The sequence below is a fragment of the Paramacrobiotus metropolitanus genome, unplaced genomic scaffold (genome assembly GCF_019649055.1).
Source record: "Paramacrobiotus metropolitanus isolate TYO unplaced genomic scaffold, Prichtersi_v1.0 Parri_scaffold0000060, whole genome shotgun sequence".
In the NCBI taxonomy this organism is placed as follows: domain Eukaryota; kingdom Metazoa; phylum Tardigrada; class Eutardigrada; order Parachela; family Macrobiotidae; genus Paramacrobiotus; species Paramacrobiotus metropolitanus.
The window spans coordinates 803,777-820,048 of NW_026570280.1; the positions used below are offsets into that span (position 1 = coordinate 803,777).

The 16,272-nt window shown below is 43.0% G+C and overlaps 3 protein-coding genes across 4 annotated transcripts; all 3 read right to left on the reverse strand.

Annotated features, from left to right (window-relative positions):
- Nucleotides 1–385: 385 nt before the first annotated feature.
- Nucleotides 386–2,537, reverse strand: LOC129593203 (uncharacterized). Its single transcript, XM_055489415.1, has 3 exons — nt 2,174–2,537; nt 1,632–1,802; nt 386–998 (listed from the first exon to the last, which is right to left on the reverse strand). The coding sequence occupies exons 1-3, from the start codon at nt 2,220–2,222 to the stop codon at nt 673–675; spliced, it is 546 nt and encodes a 181-aa protein (XP_055345390.1). The 5' UTR covers nt 2,223–2,537; the 3' UTR covers nt 386–672.
- Nucleotides 2,538–3,008: 471 nt separating this feature from the next.
- Nucleotides 3,009–10,077, reverse strand: LOC129593200 (uncharacterized). Of its 2 annotated transcripts, XM_055489410.1 has the most exons (3): nt 9,796–10,077; nt 6,612–7,260; nt 3,009–3,078 (listed from the first exon to the last, which is right to left on the reverse strand). In XM_055489410.1, the coding sequence occupies exons 1-2, from the start codon at nt 9,908–9,910 to the stop codon at nt 6,650–6,652; spliced, it is 726 nt and encodes a 241-aa protein (XP_055345385.1). In that variant the 5' UTR covers nt 9,911–10,077; the 3' UTR covers nt 3,009–3,078; nt 6,612–6,649. The 2 variants fall into 2 exon arrangements, with proteins under 2 accessions (XP_055345385.1, XP_055345384.1); XM_055489409.1 differs by lacking the exon at nt 3,009–3,078 and having other exon boundaries at nt 5,892–7,260.
- Nucleotides 10,078–14,306: 4,229 nt separating this feature from the next.
- LOC129593204 (uncharacterized) lies at nt 14,307–15,869 on the reverse strand. Its single transcript, XM_055489416.1, has 2 exons — nt 15,470–15,869; nt 14,307–14,818 (listed from the first exon to the last, which is right to left on the reverse strand). The coding sequence occupies exons 1-2, from the start codon at nt 15,725–15,727 to the stop codon at nt 14,579–14,581; spliced, it is 498 nt and encodes a 165-aa protein (XP_055345391.1). The 5' UTR covers nt 15,728–15,869; the 3' UTR covers nt 14,307–14,578.
- Nucleotides 15,870–16,272: the final 403 nt, after the last annotated feature.

The following is a 16,272-nucleotide window of genomic DNA, read 5'->3' on the forward strand; positions in this document are numbered from 1 at the left end:
AGGTTGGACTAAGAAACACATTTTAACAACCATTGTTCTGTTACAAAATGTTTACAATGCTGTTAGCCCAAAAAGACTCCATTGCTGCCACAGATACAACGTATGTTTTTAGGCCGTGGAGTATGCCAGCTTGTGCTCCGCGGGGAGAAGTAAACATTTCGCGACATCTATTCTGGCTGTCAATTATACGTACTGTAATTATTTTGAAATTAGAACATACTGTATATGCCCGCTTTTCTGTTTAAGATATTTTACTGCATGCACATGCATTTAATTTTTGGAAACCTGTAATAGTTTGTGTCGCCATTGCTGGTTATTATTATGTTGTCTTGCACAAAATATCCCGGAAAAATTTTCTGGGCGCTTGTTAAATCCTCCGATTAGCCAATATAAATATGTTGAGTAAGGGTACACTTTGTATACAATGTGCTGCAAGATACCGCCGCGTACAACTACAGCAGTGAAGTGAGCATAATTTATCTAGCGTCAGCTTGGGAGAATAATAACTGTTGAAATCTCCAATGACACACCACATAACCGCCGGTTAACGACGCCGACAACCGGCGTATACACTCGACGAATGTCAGTTTATTCGCTCTCGCGTAATCCGCACCACATCAACACGCTTGCATAATGCTCAAGGCACGGGTAAAAATAAATCACGTGACACCGTTACGCCGCCAGCAAGACGGCCAGTCCGGTGAGGAGGCCGGACGAGAGGAGCGCGCCGGAAGCGGAGGTGGACTTGGCGGTGACGACGCCGGCCGGGGCGGAAGTGGCCGCCGCGCTGCGGGATCCGAAGACGCTGCCGTCGGCCAGGACGAGGCTGGTGGCGCCGTTGCAGTCGTCCGTGGAGCACCAGCACTCCACCGTGGCCTCCTCGCTCTTGGCCGCCACGCAGGTGACGCCATTGTGCCGTTTATCTTGGTAGTGCTTGGTGGTGTCGGTGTGGGCGCCCGAGAGGATGTTGCGGCCGCATCCGCGCGTAATCAACAAATCTACAATATCCAAAATTATTATTATTATTGTTACGGCACCAGAGCAGACAACCCGGGCCCAAAGGGACTTCAAGTCTGGTAGAAAGCGCATGCACAAAGTAGGTTTTTCATATTAATTAAAAAGTACATGAATTACATGAATTTTTTCGAAAAAGTTTTCTATGAAATGGTCGTCTTTTTACATTTAATTTTCAAATTCTTTCTCAACTTTGAATTTTAAAGGCCTTAATTAAGGGCTTTAAAATTCAAAGTTTAGAAAGAAACTGCGCTGCTTAACTGCATGGTTAATTTATAAGTTAACATGCAGTTAAACAGCACAGTTTCGTACAAATAAATCGACATGAAAAAGCATATACTCTGTATCAGAATTAAAAAAGGAAACTGTCTGGAAAATATGCAGTGCTTTCGGCCGAAAAAAAAGCCAATCAGTGAATACTCTAAATAATAACATAAATAATAATCGATATAAATAATAATAATATATAAGTAATAAATTAATAATCACTGAATAATATTAATTTTAAAAAAAACCGGCTAATATTCAGTACGTAGCGCCGGTAGCGGAGAGATAGGTAAAAAATTGGAGGTAACCACATATAACTGTGCTGTTAGCCGGTATTTAGCGCGGCTTACGTTCGGTGTCCTTGTCATCCTTGTCGGCGCGGAAGTGGAAGGCGGACACGGAGCAGACGGTCTCGCGGGCGTTCCCGCAGACCACCGACTGCTGGGCGGTGACGTTCCAGCAGGCCGTCGGGTGCAGCGGGTCGAAGTTGCACTCGTAGCAGCGCAGCGCCACCGCCGCTCCTGCAAAAAAGGCATACGCATTAGACGTCCACCAAACTAACTACTGCAATTCAATACAATTTACAAAGACAAGTATTTATAAAAATAAATACACGTAATAATAAGTACACTTAAAAATACACCAAGAAAATACATAAAATATAAGACTCCAGTATTTATTAAATATATTTTAAAAATCAATACCTGTACAATCGTCGTGAGTTTTGTTAATTTTATAACATGGTACCGTAAAAAAAGATGCTTTTATAAACGTTGTCCAATCATTTTTATTTTTTTAAATTACTTTAATTACATATATTTATATGTCTATCATATATACGCGATTAATCCCCGTAAATCAACATATAATGACCGCTACTATATATACTTACCCAACAGCTTGCAGAAGATAAACAGTCCAATAGTGTACAGAGAAAACATGTTGGCTGCTTGAAAATGGACACTGCGAAAAGAATAGTCTGTTTGTCTGCTGGCTGCGGCGCTTATCAGTGTAATCCGGCGATGCAGGCGTGCGGAAAGCGGCGGATCGGCAGCCGGAAGAACGGGTCGGCCTGAATGGATGTTGTTGCCAGTAGAGAAGTGCTTCTCCGTTCTCAGTTGCTCTTGGCGGCGCACATCGCGCCCGCGGCAATTTTTACATTTTCTTGTTGCAGACCGGCCAATGGCAAGACAGCGGAACAGGCCGACAGCCGATCGCCGATAATTAGATGGATGCTTCTTCCTGGCCGGCGTATTACACACAATTATGCGATTATATATACGAACGAAGAAGGCAGCCGGCGAGAATTGACTATCTCGTCGAAAGCGGCTGCAGTTTATTTATAACGTTCTGGCGATGGCGCAACGCCAGCCACTGATTAATGAGACTGCCCTTTACGCGCTTGCTGTAAAAATAAACGTAGAAAACACCCCGGACGCCCTATAACATGGACGACGGCAAGGATAATATGGGGTTTTTTTAGTCGCACGCTGTGCATTTCCGTGCAGTATGATTATTATCAAGTGTACGGATGCATAAACCAGTCTAAATAATTACTGATAGCGTACACTGATTCACCAGCAGTTTCTTTAACATCGGTTAATAAGAAAAAACCTGAAAAAACCGCTGATTCCAGTAAATTCCTTGTAATGTAACGGTTAGATTTTCTTACGGTTACACCTCGCTGTAGAGTCGATCGGCACGCTTCCTGTAGCCCGACGGTACCTGTTCCGGGCGTGGCTGTGCGGCGTCCTCCCAGGGCGGATGACATAATGACGTTATTGGTCATGCGGGCCTCTGCAACGCAAAAGCTTCTGAGGAAATACCTTTCTCAGCTAACGTGAGCTTTATTTCACTGAAGAGTTTAAGCGGAAAATTTAAAAAGCAGGAAAAACAGGGACTTCCGATCCTTGCAACAGCTGCAACCGCCCGGTGTGGCAGCATAAATGCGGTTGTTGTCTTGCCAGTTTTTCAGCATCTCCTTTCTTTTCCTTTCTGATTTTCGTTACGAAAAAGAAATTTTTATTGGCAGTTCTTTCTGTTAAAGAATGCAGAATAAATCATAAGAAAGGAGTTTCTGTTGCAGTTGCTTAGCATGGAGCCAGCTGATGCGAAATCAACCGACCTGCGTTAACGGCGCACTGAACTATGCAACTTAAATCATGGCTGGCGTCTGAGCACGCAAGCTGGCACGAAGCACGTTCCAGGTAGATAATACAAAATGGATCTCATTAACGTACAGTAAAACCTACCTCTACATATATGTAGAGGTAGGTTTTAGGAAGATATATACACTTGGTAAACAAAAACACCTGAAAATTAAATACGGTGGAACCTGAACCGGCGCATCCCGTAGACTATAACAAAGGGGGGAAATCCTGTACAGTGAATACACCTGCATGATTGGGTTACATAAGAACATGAACTGGCGGTTTTTTAAAAAATCGTCTGAACACTGGCATGAGATCGGTTAAACGTTTTTTCTCCCGCTTTGTGATAACTATGCTTATCGTGAACGACCGCATCAATACGGTAATTTCAAACATTTTCTCCAAAATCAAATCATTACGCTTTCGTTTGTCCATGATGCCTGATGGTTAATTCTTTAACGGTATTTTGGCTCAAAGACAGCCAAAAAACTAAACTTAACCATTTTTATCTGCTTGACGTAGTCGTTGTTGACGTAGTCGAGTTCAGCCACTTACAACACATTGAAAACCGATGCTTCGCTGTAATTTTGTTTGATTTGATCAGACTGTATGTAGCCAGCAGGTTGTTATGGGTATTTTGTATCTGGTTAAGAGCAAAAGTAATCTTCGTTTCTTCTAGATAATATTGTTAATATCACCAGGATTCGACCAAATTCGGGCTTACCATAAAACTTTACATGAAGTACTCCGGGCAGCAGCTGTCTGGAAATAGCGACTCTGTTGAACACCTCCCCGTACGACATTGCCGTGCATACATTACTAGTAGTATGTGAGAATAATCATGTTTTTATTGGGTATGATTAAAATTTGCTTTGATTTTCCAACGGCCATTTCCGTAATTATATCGATGCGTGATCGCGGAATTTGTCATGCTATCTCGATGCCATCCTATTCGCGAACTAATCGAGCGTAAGTTTAACATAACCTTTCCCACCGGCTTGCCAACGCATGTCCTGCTCTGCCGTTTGTACTGCAACTGAAGCAGTTAATGCTGCATATCGTAAATTAATTCAGATCGTTATTAGTTGTTAAATCATTAGCGCATGTAATTTAGAAATTTTTTGAGAATAGTGCGTCGACTGAACACGTTTTATTCTTCCCGTTTTGAGTATTCCTACGCTTTTGCGGAAGAGCGGAAGGCAGGTACATTTCTGACCCACTAGCATTTGGAACTCACGGACCTTGCAGGAAATCGGCTGCCCTTTTAGCGAACGAACTCGGAAAGCGAATGCAGCAGCACACAGGCGAACCTCGCTCACTCGAATTTCTACGCCAACGCCGGACGATGGAAATTCAACGGGGTAACGCGGCTTCCGTACTCGGAACCATGGATGGAACGGAAAGCTTGAAAGAAATTTCCAATCCAACACATTTCTCGCTTAAGGAAATTCTGCTTAAGCGAACTATCAACATTTCCTTAGACCATAGACACTACAAAACTGAAAGTAACGTTGGATGCCATTAGAAAAACGGCTTCTCTGACTTCAGCGAGCTGTATCTGTAGTTTTATGTACCATATGCAAAAATGTGTGTCTTATCATCTGCGTACCTGTTTACAAAAATTGTTGCATTACTAAACCGTTTCCCTGTTTTAACCAGTTTTTCAGGGATTTGGCCAGGTATATAACACCAAATTCCTGTACATTTACGGCAACTTTTGCTGCCGCGCACTCCCAGGTCCCTTTTGCATCGCCTTATGTTATTTTGTAGGCAGAGGATTTGTTCACTTAGGCGTGCAATCAGTTTGCGCGCGCAACATCCGGTTGGAAAGTTATGGGTGAACCAGAATTCCAGAAAGTTTAAATGCATTCAGGTGCACCAAAAGTCTGGTTATGGAGCCATCTCCCTCAACGTTTGCGCGTTAATGCACATAACCATGAAGATTGTTTTTACACCGATCCAGACTTCCATGATGTTTTTCAGATTTTAAAAAGAATCTCAAAATTTTTGAAATCAATTTTAAAATTTGTAAAGCATGCTAGGACAGTGGATCGGTGTGAAAACGGTCTACAGATACGTGGTTATGTGCATTTACAAGCAAAACTTGAGAGAGATCGGTCCATAATCAGACTTTCAGTACACCTGAATGCATTTAAACTTTTTTGGATTTTCTAACAGCCATAACTTCCGAACCGGATGTTGCGCGCACAAACGGTTTTCACGCCCGTGTATACAAATCTTCTGGCTACAGAATGTCATAAACCGAAACAAAAATTTGGAAGGGCGCGAAAGTTAAGGTTTACGAACATGTTCACGAATTTGGTACCATGTACCGGCCCACTTCCCTTATCGTTAATTCACTTTACAAATTTGTCAAATGGCAGAACTAGCTCTTCAAACGCGTCATTCCTCTCGCACGATGTGAAGACCACCGTATAATTAAATCATCTATATTTTACTTTGATTCTTTCCATATATTCCTGTGAGCTGCGAGATTAAAAATCTCACACAATTTGACACAATCACCATTACAAGATTAACAGAAACACTAAAACAAGCATCCCGCAATAGATACGACCATATGTATATTCCTATACTTTGACAATACGCATCAGACAAACCGTTTAGCATTACCGAATAAGAAAATAAAGCGTAATAATTATGGAGCTGTATGACATTTTCGAATTCCAGCCAGCCGGAATAAGTCGTTGCAAATGAAAGCAGTCATGGTTTTGCGGAGCGCTCCTTCCGGAAATAGCGCAAGGAAGGCTTCACGGGGAAAGCAGTGATGAGAAAGCACGTCGGCTGGGCGTAATCGGCTAACGGTGGGTTTGCAGTGACCGGAGGTACACATCTTGGGTAATCCGTAACGGCACCGTCAAGCGGCGAATATTGGAGATAGCAGGAAGGTCTCCAGGATCGTTAACGATAATTATTACGACAGTCAAACGGGTAAAGCTCTCGGGAATCGAAGCACAGAACACAACCATACGACAGTACTATGCGCTAAGATAAATCATAAACTTATGGAGCAGAAGACGTATCATGCAAGTTTCTCGTAGAAGACAGACATCGAGACAAATATTTGAGCAATGTCTATTTTAAACTCGCAGTTTACAATTCTTACACGGCGCGTAAACCGTACAACTGCTCAAGGATTCTTTGTTAAATGTCATTTACCGCGAACTCAACGATGAATCCATGCCTCCAGGTAAAGATCACATATGGCTGTACGCTGGTGGTGGCCCGTTAAGCTCCTTCGAATGGACGCAAACTAGACGCTCGTGCTCTTCCTTGGAGGACTTGCGACCATCCGCGTTCAGAGTAGCCGACTTCAGCTCTTTGCGGATGGATTTACTTTGCCGAATGATGACGACCACCACAATGAGACAGGCGATCTGTAGCAGAACCGCTGCCAGCATGACCATCTGTCCGGTGAAGTCGGCCTGGAAAGCCTGCTTGACTGCACTCCACGCGTCCGGTATCGGTTTGGCCACAGTGTCAGGTTTGGGAAACAAGACGTCCAGTCTGGTGGACCAGATAAGGTCGTTAGCGGCGAAGCCGACCTGGCAGAACCATGCGAGAAGCAAGGCCACCAGGCACGTGCCGGAGCCCACTAGAGCCGCAATCTGGCACAGTCCAAACTCCCACGCGGGAATGTTACGGACACCTTCACCGAAGAAGCCGCAGTTTCTCTGGCCACGCAATAGTCGCACACTGGCTAGCATAAACCGGGCACCGCATACCACCTGTATTCCGTATAACGGGATGGAAATGACAAAGATCAGCGTTTGTCCCATGGGAACACTCTCGTCCGCAGCGAAGATCCCTGTGAAACAATATATAGCAGATTCTGCCGAGTGATCAAATAATGTTTTGCAGAGAAAATCAAGCTATTGTGATATGCGCATTTTAAGGTAAAATTTCGATAATGGGAAAAATATTCTCGGGAACGCGTTGTAAGCGAAATTTTTGGAACGATCCATGAAATCGAATATCACTGCCGGTTCAATACACTTTTTTTTCTTACCAATTTGTTTTCACTAACACAGGCACTGCTTATTTGGTATTCCTATTACCATCTGTTTTTCACGAACTCAGAAATTATTTTATGCTGTTGTTTACCAATATTTAAGCTCCTTGATGTGTTAGCAGTGCAGCAATCGAAGGGGACGACAATGTACTGTAGTACTGTAGACGATCTCCAACTTCGTACAGGAATTATTATTATTGAAATTGCAGCCGGCTATTCCGTGAATTCAAGGTAATCATCACATTCGACAACACAGTAACACCCATGCGATGTATTTATATCGAACACGTTCTCACACAGCAGCAAGGACCACACTTCACATGTACGGTAGTATGCGTTTAAGCATTATTAAGGCTATCTAGTCATGAGTATGTACTTACTGCCAAACGATGAAAGCGAAGACCGGTGCGGCATGTGATCGCTGTCATCATTGCAGCAGAGTTTTTTACATAGAGTAGTGCCCGGCTTTACATGCAGATGATGTCAGTGGAAATTAGAATAGTGCCAGCTGTTATTATTATTATTCATCGTGGAGCAGGTAGCCCATTTCCGGCTAGGGTGACATTCTAGCAGGGATTTTAAACCTGGCCAAATAGCAAAATCGAGTGCAGACAGACAGAAAAGACTTCTTAAACAAAATTAACACGGTTCAAAGCTTGCTTAAAGGCACCAATAGTACGAATATCAAACAGATCAGAAAAATTAGAATCAACAAAAAATGTCCACAATTTATTAAGTTTCCAAGCAAAGGTCGTCTCGCCAACTTTCTTCTTCGCTTCCGCCTTGATCAGGATGCGGTTTCTATTCCGAAGATTGTACGGCTTGATACGGTCATCAAATTCCACCATCTCAGAGATGTACTGCGGCACATGGAATTTTTCCGGATGTTTGATCTTGTACAACCATATCGCTTCCTTTTGTTTCCATCTCGTGAAAAGCGGTACGATCCCATGTTGGTTCATGAACGATTCCGTGGGTATCTTTGCGTAGTTTGCAGCCGCTCGGACGCCGTTACGATGCATTGCGGCCAATTTTTCCCGCAAGCGCACAGATGCCCCGCTCCACACTGTAGAGCAATAGTCCAGATGAGACTGAACAAAGGCATAGAAAAGCGCAATGCGTTGGGATGTTGGCAGGCCGACTTTAACACGATTTAACAGTGATATACCGTACCGAACATTCTTTTGGACCTTTTTAACATGATCAGCCCAACTGAGATGTTCATCCAGTATCACTCCAAGATGTTTCACTGACTTTTCTGGAAGTAATTTATGACCGTTCAGCGATACGCTTACGTTGTTTTCGCGGTTATGCGCTGAGCTTATTAGTAACAAATTTGATTTTTTCTCGTTGACGAACAACCGGTTGGAATTAAGCCACTCACAGACTGCCGGTAGTGCTTCAGTCAGATCATTTGCTGCATCCGCTTTCGTGTTAGCAACAGCATAGCAGATGGTGTCGTCAGCAAAGCTTTCTAAGTGCACGTTTGTTAGCCGCAGTTTCAGTAGGGCATTAATGTAAATTGTAAATAAAATGGGACCAAGTATAGACCCTTGCGGAACGCCTGCCCAAACATGTTCCCACGAAGAGAACTTCAAGCCATGACGTACACGTTGCGAGCGACCGGTCAGATACGAATAAAACCATTTTAACGCTGAAGACTTTACTCCTATATCGCGGAGTGTCTCCAACAGAGTCAAATGGCACACTGACGGAAAAGCTCTTTTCAAATCAAGAAAAACAACTGCAACACACTTTTTGCTATCGACAGCCTTTTTCCATGTCTCCGTCACTTTTAACAGTAACGTTTCACATGAATGGCCGTTGCGGAAACCGGATTGGTTAGGCGCAAGAATGCCTTCTTTTTTCAAAAATTTGTTCAGCTGCAGTTGGGCGCATTTTTCAAACAATTTTGACAAATTACACAAAAGTGAAATAGGACGAAATTCATCCGGTGTTGTTGGATGAATAGTTTTTGGTAAAGCGATTACATCCGCCAGTTTGAAAATTGACGGTGAGTCACATCTTTTGCGCGGTGTGTACTCCGTTCGAATCTTCATAAATAATTATCTTTTTTGCAGAGTTAAAAACAAGTGGATTTTATTAAGCAACGACTGGGCAGATGGTTCATCGTTAAAAAAGCTTGACGGAAAAGAACAGAAAAGTTAAGCCGCAGACGGCGAAAGGAAGATATAAAACTATCAGTGCAGACTTTATCATAAGACCAATTACAGCTAACTTTATACGTAAATTTACGGCACCGTTCCAGTGCTGGATAAAGCATACAGCTTGCCGGAAATAAAAAAGGGCATCCGCTACTTCGCTGCTTACCGTAAAACAGGTTGTAGAAGTTTGCCGCGAATCCCGCAACAGCCAGGAGGACTTCCGCAATGCTGAGTGCCAACACACTGCCAGTTGCCTTCTGGACCTTCGATAGTTTCTCCATTATGCAGTCGGATAAACAGTTAGAAAGTCTGGCGTTAGCCAACCCAGTGCCGTTTGTAATGTTCGCTTTCAGAAACAAGACGAGTAATTCTTGAGTAGCGATACTGAATAATGACCGTAATATTATTATGGTGCGGAAGCAGTCAACTGGTTTCACAGATCGTTCAGACGGAGATCGTACGCCGCACGGCGCATGCATGGTAATGGTAACAAGAATTCTGTCGATCGGCAGTCTAAGTAAAAAGGCGGTACTTGGAGAACCAAGTACAGACTGTATATTAATAACAGTACAGCGTATAACGTCTTCATGGTATAGCATTCTCGAATCATCAGGCTCAGTCAATGACTCAAAGCAGTACAGTTGTGGATTCTTAGTATAAAATTCGTCGGCTCTCGAATGAGCTGTTGGTTAGCCGTTTGCAACCTCAGAATCCGCATGTACAGATAATACAGATTTCTTTAATACTCGCCCTAATGTTTGATATGCCATGAATATGTACATATAGTACCTGAGTAGACTCGTAATTTTGTAGTAATATCAACAAGCAATCGCTGGTAGGACGTACTAGGTACAGCCATCTATAATTAATGCCTTATGCAAAGTTAGGATTTTAATGCAGTCAGGAGGCGATAGCACTGATCCGTACTTTGCGCTTAATAATTATATCATGATAGGGTGATTAGTTCCTGGTTAAGTTCAACCTGGTTAAGACCTAGTTAAGATGACCTGGTTAAGTTCAACACCGCATGCAGTATTAAATCTAACCGAACATAACATAGAGATACGGTTTAATAGTCATTACTACCTTCGCCAAAGCAGGAATGATCAGAGCGAAGATATCAGAAATAGTTTTTTTATATGACTGGTACTGCTGTAAGCCTGCAACCATAAAAAACTAAAGTACACTCAAATGACCCGATTATCATACACATACAGTGCTGTATCTGTATGATATGGAGCGCGGCTTATTGCAGGGCGAAAAGATATGGTGGGCTGCGTCCGTCACAGACACCTGGCAGGTTATGTCATGAAATACTCGCTGCAGATGTTCACTATAGAGGAAATCATACGGATGGAAGTTTGTGTTCGAACAGCACAGTGCTGGAAAGCTGGCTGAACCTGGAAATTTCTTTCTTTATCCAGTTGTTCAGAAAAGCGCAGCTATGCTGACTTATAAGTGGAGCTGCTGTTTTGCACCTAAACAGAATCTGCCTGATAGCTGAATCGAGATGAGAAATTACCGGTTCTGTAAAGAGAGACAGCCTGCTTCCGGAGTAGGACGAGAAAAGTTTAAAGGTTTAACTATTTCCACACTCCAAGGGATGGAAAATTGTTCACTCAGAATAATGTTCAACCGGTAACTGAGATCCATTATCCACACCACCGGTCACTATTACCGGCCAACGTCCAGCAACTGACGAAAAATATGCTACCCAATGGGCAGAATAGTACCCAACAAAATACCGCGAAATGGAACGCCTGCGCGGACCTTTTAATTTTGATCATTGCCTACGTTCTATGAGTAACGTACTTTACATTATCAGATGAGGAAGACTCGTTTTCATCGGACAACAGGGTGCGTCACTGTGTGAGCACTGGTTATCCTCTCCCCTTGTATTCTTTTCTTATCGTTCGAAATTTTGTTATGAAATACACGGATACACTGGTGGTATTCGAAACTGAAAAAGCGACTGCATACGCGGCGAATGCATTGAGGCGCGAAAGCTGAGTGAGCGCGCTTGAGATAAGATAACGCGCGCATGTACGTGACGCTGTATGAGAGAAATCGCCGTTTCCCGCGATTCGCGGCCAGAATAGCTACTCCGGAGTAGCTTTTCTGGCCGCGTATGGCGTGAATCTTCATACAACGGCACGTACATGCGCGCGTTATCTTATCTCCAGCGCGCTCACTCAGCTTTCGCGCCTCCATGCATTCGCCGCGTATTCAGTCGCTTTTTCAGTTTCGAATACCCTTACTGCAATGTAGTAAATGCTCTTAGTCGAAAGTGATCCGATATCATATCCATAGTTCTCTGTATTTGTTTCGATTTTATAAAATCAATTTCAAAAACTTTATAATTCATTTAAAAATTATGGAAAAGTGCTATGAACCTGAAATTAGTTCGCTTTTGACTTCATGGCCATGTGTCTTTTGCAACAAAGCTTCAAGAAGATAGGGTAATAACTAGACTTTTGGTACGCGACAATGCATTTAAACTTCTTGCCCATTTTAATGCGCCATATCTCGGCAACCGGGTGTTGCGCGCGCAAACATGTATACAGATCATTTAGAACACGTATCTATATTCATCACGTTTTCATAACAATGTATACAAATAATCGACCGAAGCGAAGCGGAGGTCCTCTATGTTCAGGAAATTAGGACTTTTGTCTGTCCGTCTGTCACGCACTAATCTGTCCGTCGGTCACACACTAAGTTACGCTACCTACTAAGCCTTAGTAGGTACTAAAGCTACTTATGTCTTAGTACATACTAAAGATTAGTACCTACTAAGCCTTAGTACCTACTAAGGCTTTGTACCTACGAAGGTTTAGTATCGAAGCCAAGGCGCCCTGTGTTAAGGCTAACTGGAATCTTTTCTGTCCGTCGGTCGTGCACTAACCTATCCGTCGTTCACGGCATAAGCAAGACTAGCCGCTAACCTTAGCACCTGACAAGTAGAGCACTAAGGCAGCCTGAAATGCAATACCTGAGAACATGAAACTGAAGGTCTCTTTTTGTTATGAAATCAAATTTGGTTTTTTTTATTGGGTGACACTGTAGGCACTCCGAAAACCCTTTTTTTGCATAAGCATCCCTTGTCCGCACCCCGTTAACTAAAGGCGCTCTTATCTTATTAATTAACTTCTTTCGTACACCCTGTTTTTTATGGGCACCCCTTGCAGCTTTAGCTTATAACTATAGCTTCAGAACCTATGTACGTGAGATATATATATATAGCAGCGGTGTATTCAGTAGTTCATTAGACTGCTCGCTACCCAGCCAATTATACAACTAAACTCTAAACTTAACAACAACACTGGATATTGCTATCCCGTTCCTACGGCGCCTTATCCGTAGGACATCAACCAGATTCACGAAATACTCGTACAACATTTGTATGTGTACACACATACACCACAATACAGTAACTATAATAGTATTAATATTATTATGTTCTTTTAAGTATTGTGTAACGTAGCGTTCTCGTAACTTTTTATCAGACACTTCAAGGCTAAAAGCGTTATGTAAATAATGGTTAGCAAAAGCGCTGAACAACGAGGAGGTCATTCGCGGCCGGCGTATAAAGAGAACCGGCCAACGAAATTATGATTTCGAAACGAAACATCAAAATTACTGCTGACAAAGCCATTCTCACTGGATCTAAATCAGCAGATCAACGTCACCGCTCGGTAATCGGATGGAATACATGATTGTATGCAAGTGCACTGTTTTAAGACAACGCACGCACATGAAATTATGTATGTACAAAAACGAATTGAAGAGGTTGCCTACAAAATACATTAACCGGGTGTTTCTTTTTAATAAATACGAGTAGAAAAAGGTGTCTGTAAAATACTGGGTGCGGAAAGGGGTGCTTATATTGACGAGGGTGTAGAGGATTGCCTATAGTGATTCACTTTATTAGCGTACCGTTGTTCAGAAACGACAGAATCCATATTTTTAAAACTCACATGCAACAGTAGAAACAGAATGAATTCAGAAAAGAAAGAAAACAAAGATTCAAAGTAGATACTCATAGCTGATCATAATAAAACCAACCACCCTGCAGCGTTTAAAAAAATTCAAATGAAAAATTATGTGCGAAGACCCGCCCTGAGTAGTTCAAGCATGGATGTTCGCCATTTTCTCTTTTGTTTAAGTTCATACAGCGGTCTTCAACAAGCACATGCTCTGTACCGGAAGACGACCCTGGTATTGACATAAATGGATGGTATTGCAAAAGGAACTGGGGAAAAGTGCTGTACTATGAAATGTTCGAAAACGATTTTTAAAATCGAGGAATTTTGAGCTCAGTCATTTTAAGATAAGTAGAAATTACAATCTATAAACAAATCTACAAGGAAAATTTCCATAGGGAGAAAGCAGATTTTTTTTTAGATGTACATCAGACAATTGCCTTGTCTGTCCTGTCAAGCCCTACTTAACTTTAGATGATTTAATGTATGTGCATAGTATGAGGAGTATCTAATTGTGCGAACTTTTCGGGCTTCGCTTCGGTCTTATAGTGCTAGCCAAAAGCGGTGCACTTCCCTAGCTTATCTTTAGGATGACATAAAGTATCACCAAAACGTGATTTGGAATGCGCGCAAGCGAAAGTTTTAGTGTATGTATACCATTTTTGACGCTCTGTACCGGGCCATTTTCCTTAAGTTCCGTTTCTCTGCCCTTTATTTTCTTATTCCACACCCGCACGTACACCCAAGGCCAAAGACATTGAGATAACTCAGAAATCTGGTTACCTTCATAAAGTACACCAGTGAGTCTGCCTTAGGGAGTACAAAAAAACAGGTTTGAACGCCGTAAAACTCTCTTACTGAGCCACGCCAGATCTCAGAGATAGACGGGCAGAATTGTAAAACGGTTGCGGGATGTACACATATGATTGGTCATTTCGAAGTTAAAGTACGTATAATCCAACAGGCTTATCCTCCCCAGGGCGTAGCATAGCTGCCACCCGATCCGAACGGAGTGGCACCGTTGCCCGCCATTCCTCCGAAATCGTTAGCTGGCGGTCCGGCAGGAGGCGCACCTGGGCTGCCGCTCTTGGCGGCCGCCGCAATGGCTGCGGCCCCACCAGCCGCCGTTCCCCCGGCGGCCACCATGGCTGCCCAGGTGGTCAGGGGAATCGCCCTCTCCACACGAACCAGCTCACGCGTATCCTCCTGGAACGAGAGAACGTCAAGACGGTCCGACCGAAATGTTCACCCGTTAGACCAACGGATTGTGAGCAGAACAACTGAAGGTGCCGTATGGAACTCCTGAATCGGAGTACCACGGAATACATAATAATATTATTTACCGATAAAATCAAAACAATGTAATACATTAGAAAAATAAGTATTAGTACTTAGTAGTTGTTATTACTAAGTTATTGCAAATACCGGTCGCGCATATAGCCATTCGAAATCGAAATAAAGAGGTACTGATCTCTGCTTCGAACCAGCTTTGGAAATACTTTTAAAATTCTGAAAGTTTGAAATTTTCAAGCACATTGAAATTCAAAGGTAAAAAGAATGTGGATCTCCGAAGAACTGGATATATTTATAAATATTCAGAAATATTGAAAAAATCGAATGTCAATACATACATGAAAATTATTTATCGTTTAATATTGCTATAACTTATAAGCACCTCCAGCTCATTGCGCATAAAAACTGTAGGAAATTTAATGCAGTTGTTGACCTTTTTGAAACTTTCTAAAGTATTCTAAAAGGTTATTATCCTAAATTCGAGAAAGTGCTTTTGAATCTCTGACTACATAGTCCATAGTCAAACAACAACAATCTGATTTACTACAGTGATATTACTGTTACCGTCTCTGTGGATCGCTTGCGCCGATTTCCGCCTCCAATGTCCGCATCGCCGTTGGAGCCGGTTCCGCGGCAGTACCTGTTGCAGCCATTGGCGCCGCAGTAGCTGCAGCACATGCTGCCCCATCCGCGGCGAATGCAGTCGGTGTCGGTGTGGCAGTTGTCGATGGGTCTTCCGTTGGGGATGTAACGCGGACAGCCGCCGCAGACCAGGCCCAGCAGCCCGGCCAACAGGACGACAACTACCAGGATTTTCTCCATTTCGTCAAGGCGGTGGAGTGCTAAGCGCGTTAAGCTCAGCTTTGTGGAATGGTCTTTACTGAGGCTACTTAAACACGTTGTTTTCAACTCATAAACAGGTCTAACGCATAGCGCATACTATGACGGTGTACTGTAGAACAAATCGGTTTTTTATACAGAAGTGAGAAATCCCACGACTTGAAATCAGTGACGGCATATCCGTCGTTGAGCTTGCCCTTTGCACATCCTGTTCTACTACTCATTTTGGGCTGGCAGCATACGTTGGGTGCGTGCACTAACGTCCTTGGCACAATACTTTGTCACTCCTTCTTGTCGTGATTTCTTTAAAGGCTGATACGGACCGTTGATATATGCATGTGAGAAAATCCGCTGTTAATGTCAAAGTCCGTTTATTGTACGTTTTCTGGACCAATTCCGACTGTGTTTCCGTGCTCCGTGGTAAAGGGTAGTGGCCGTGTGTCACGACTCTCGAGACTATGCTCGGCGATTTTGTCGAGCGAAGCTAAGTAGCTAACCATGAGGTGCTTCTACACTTGCAATGTAGG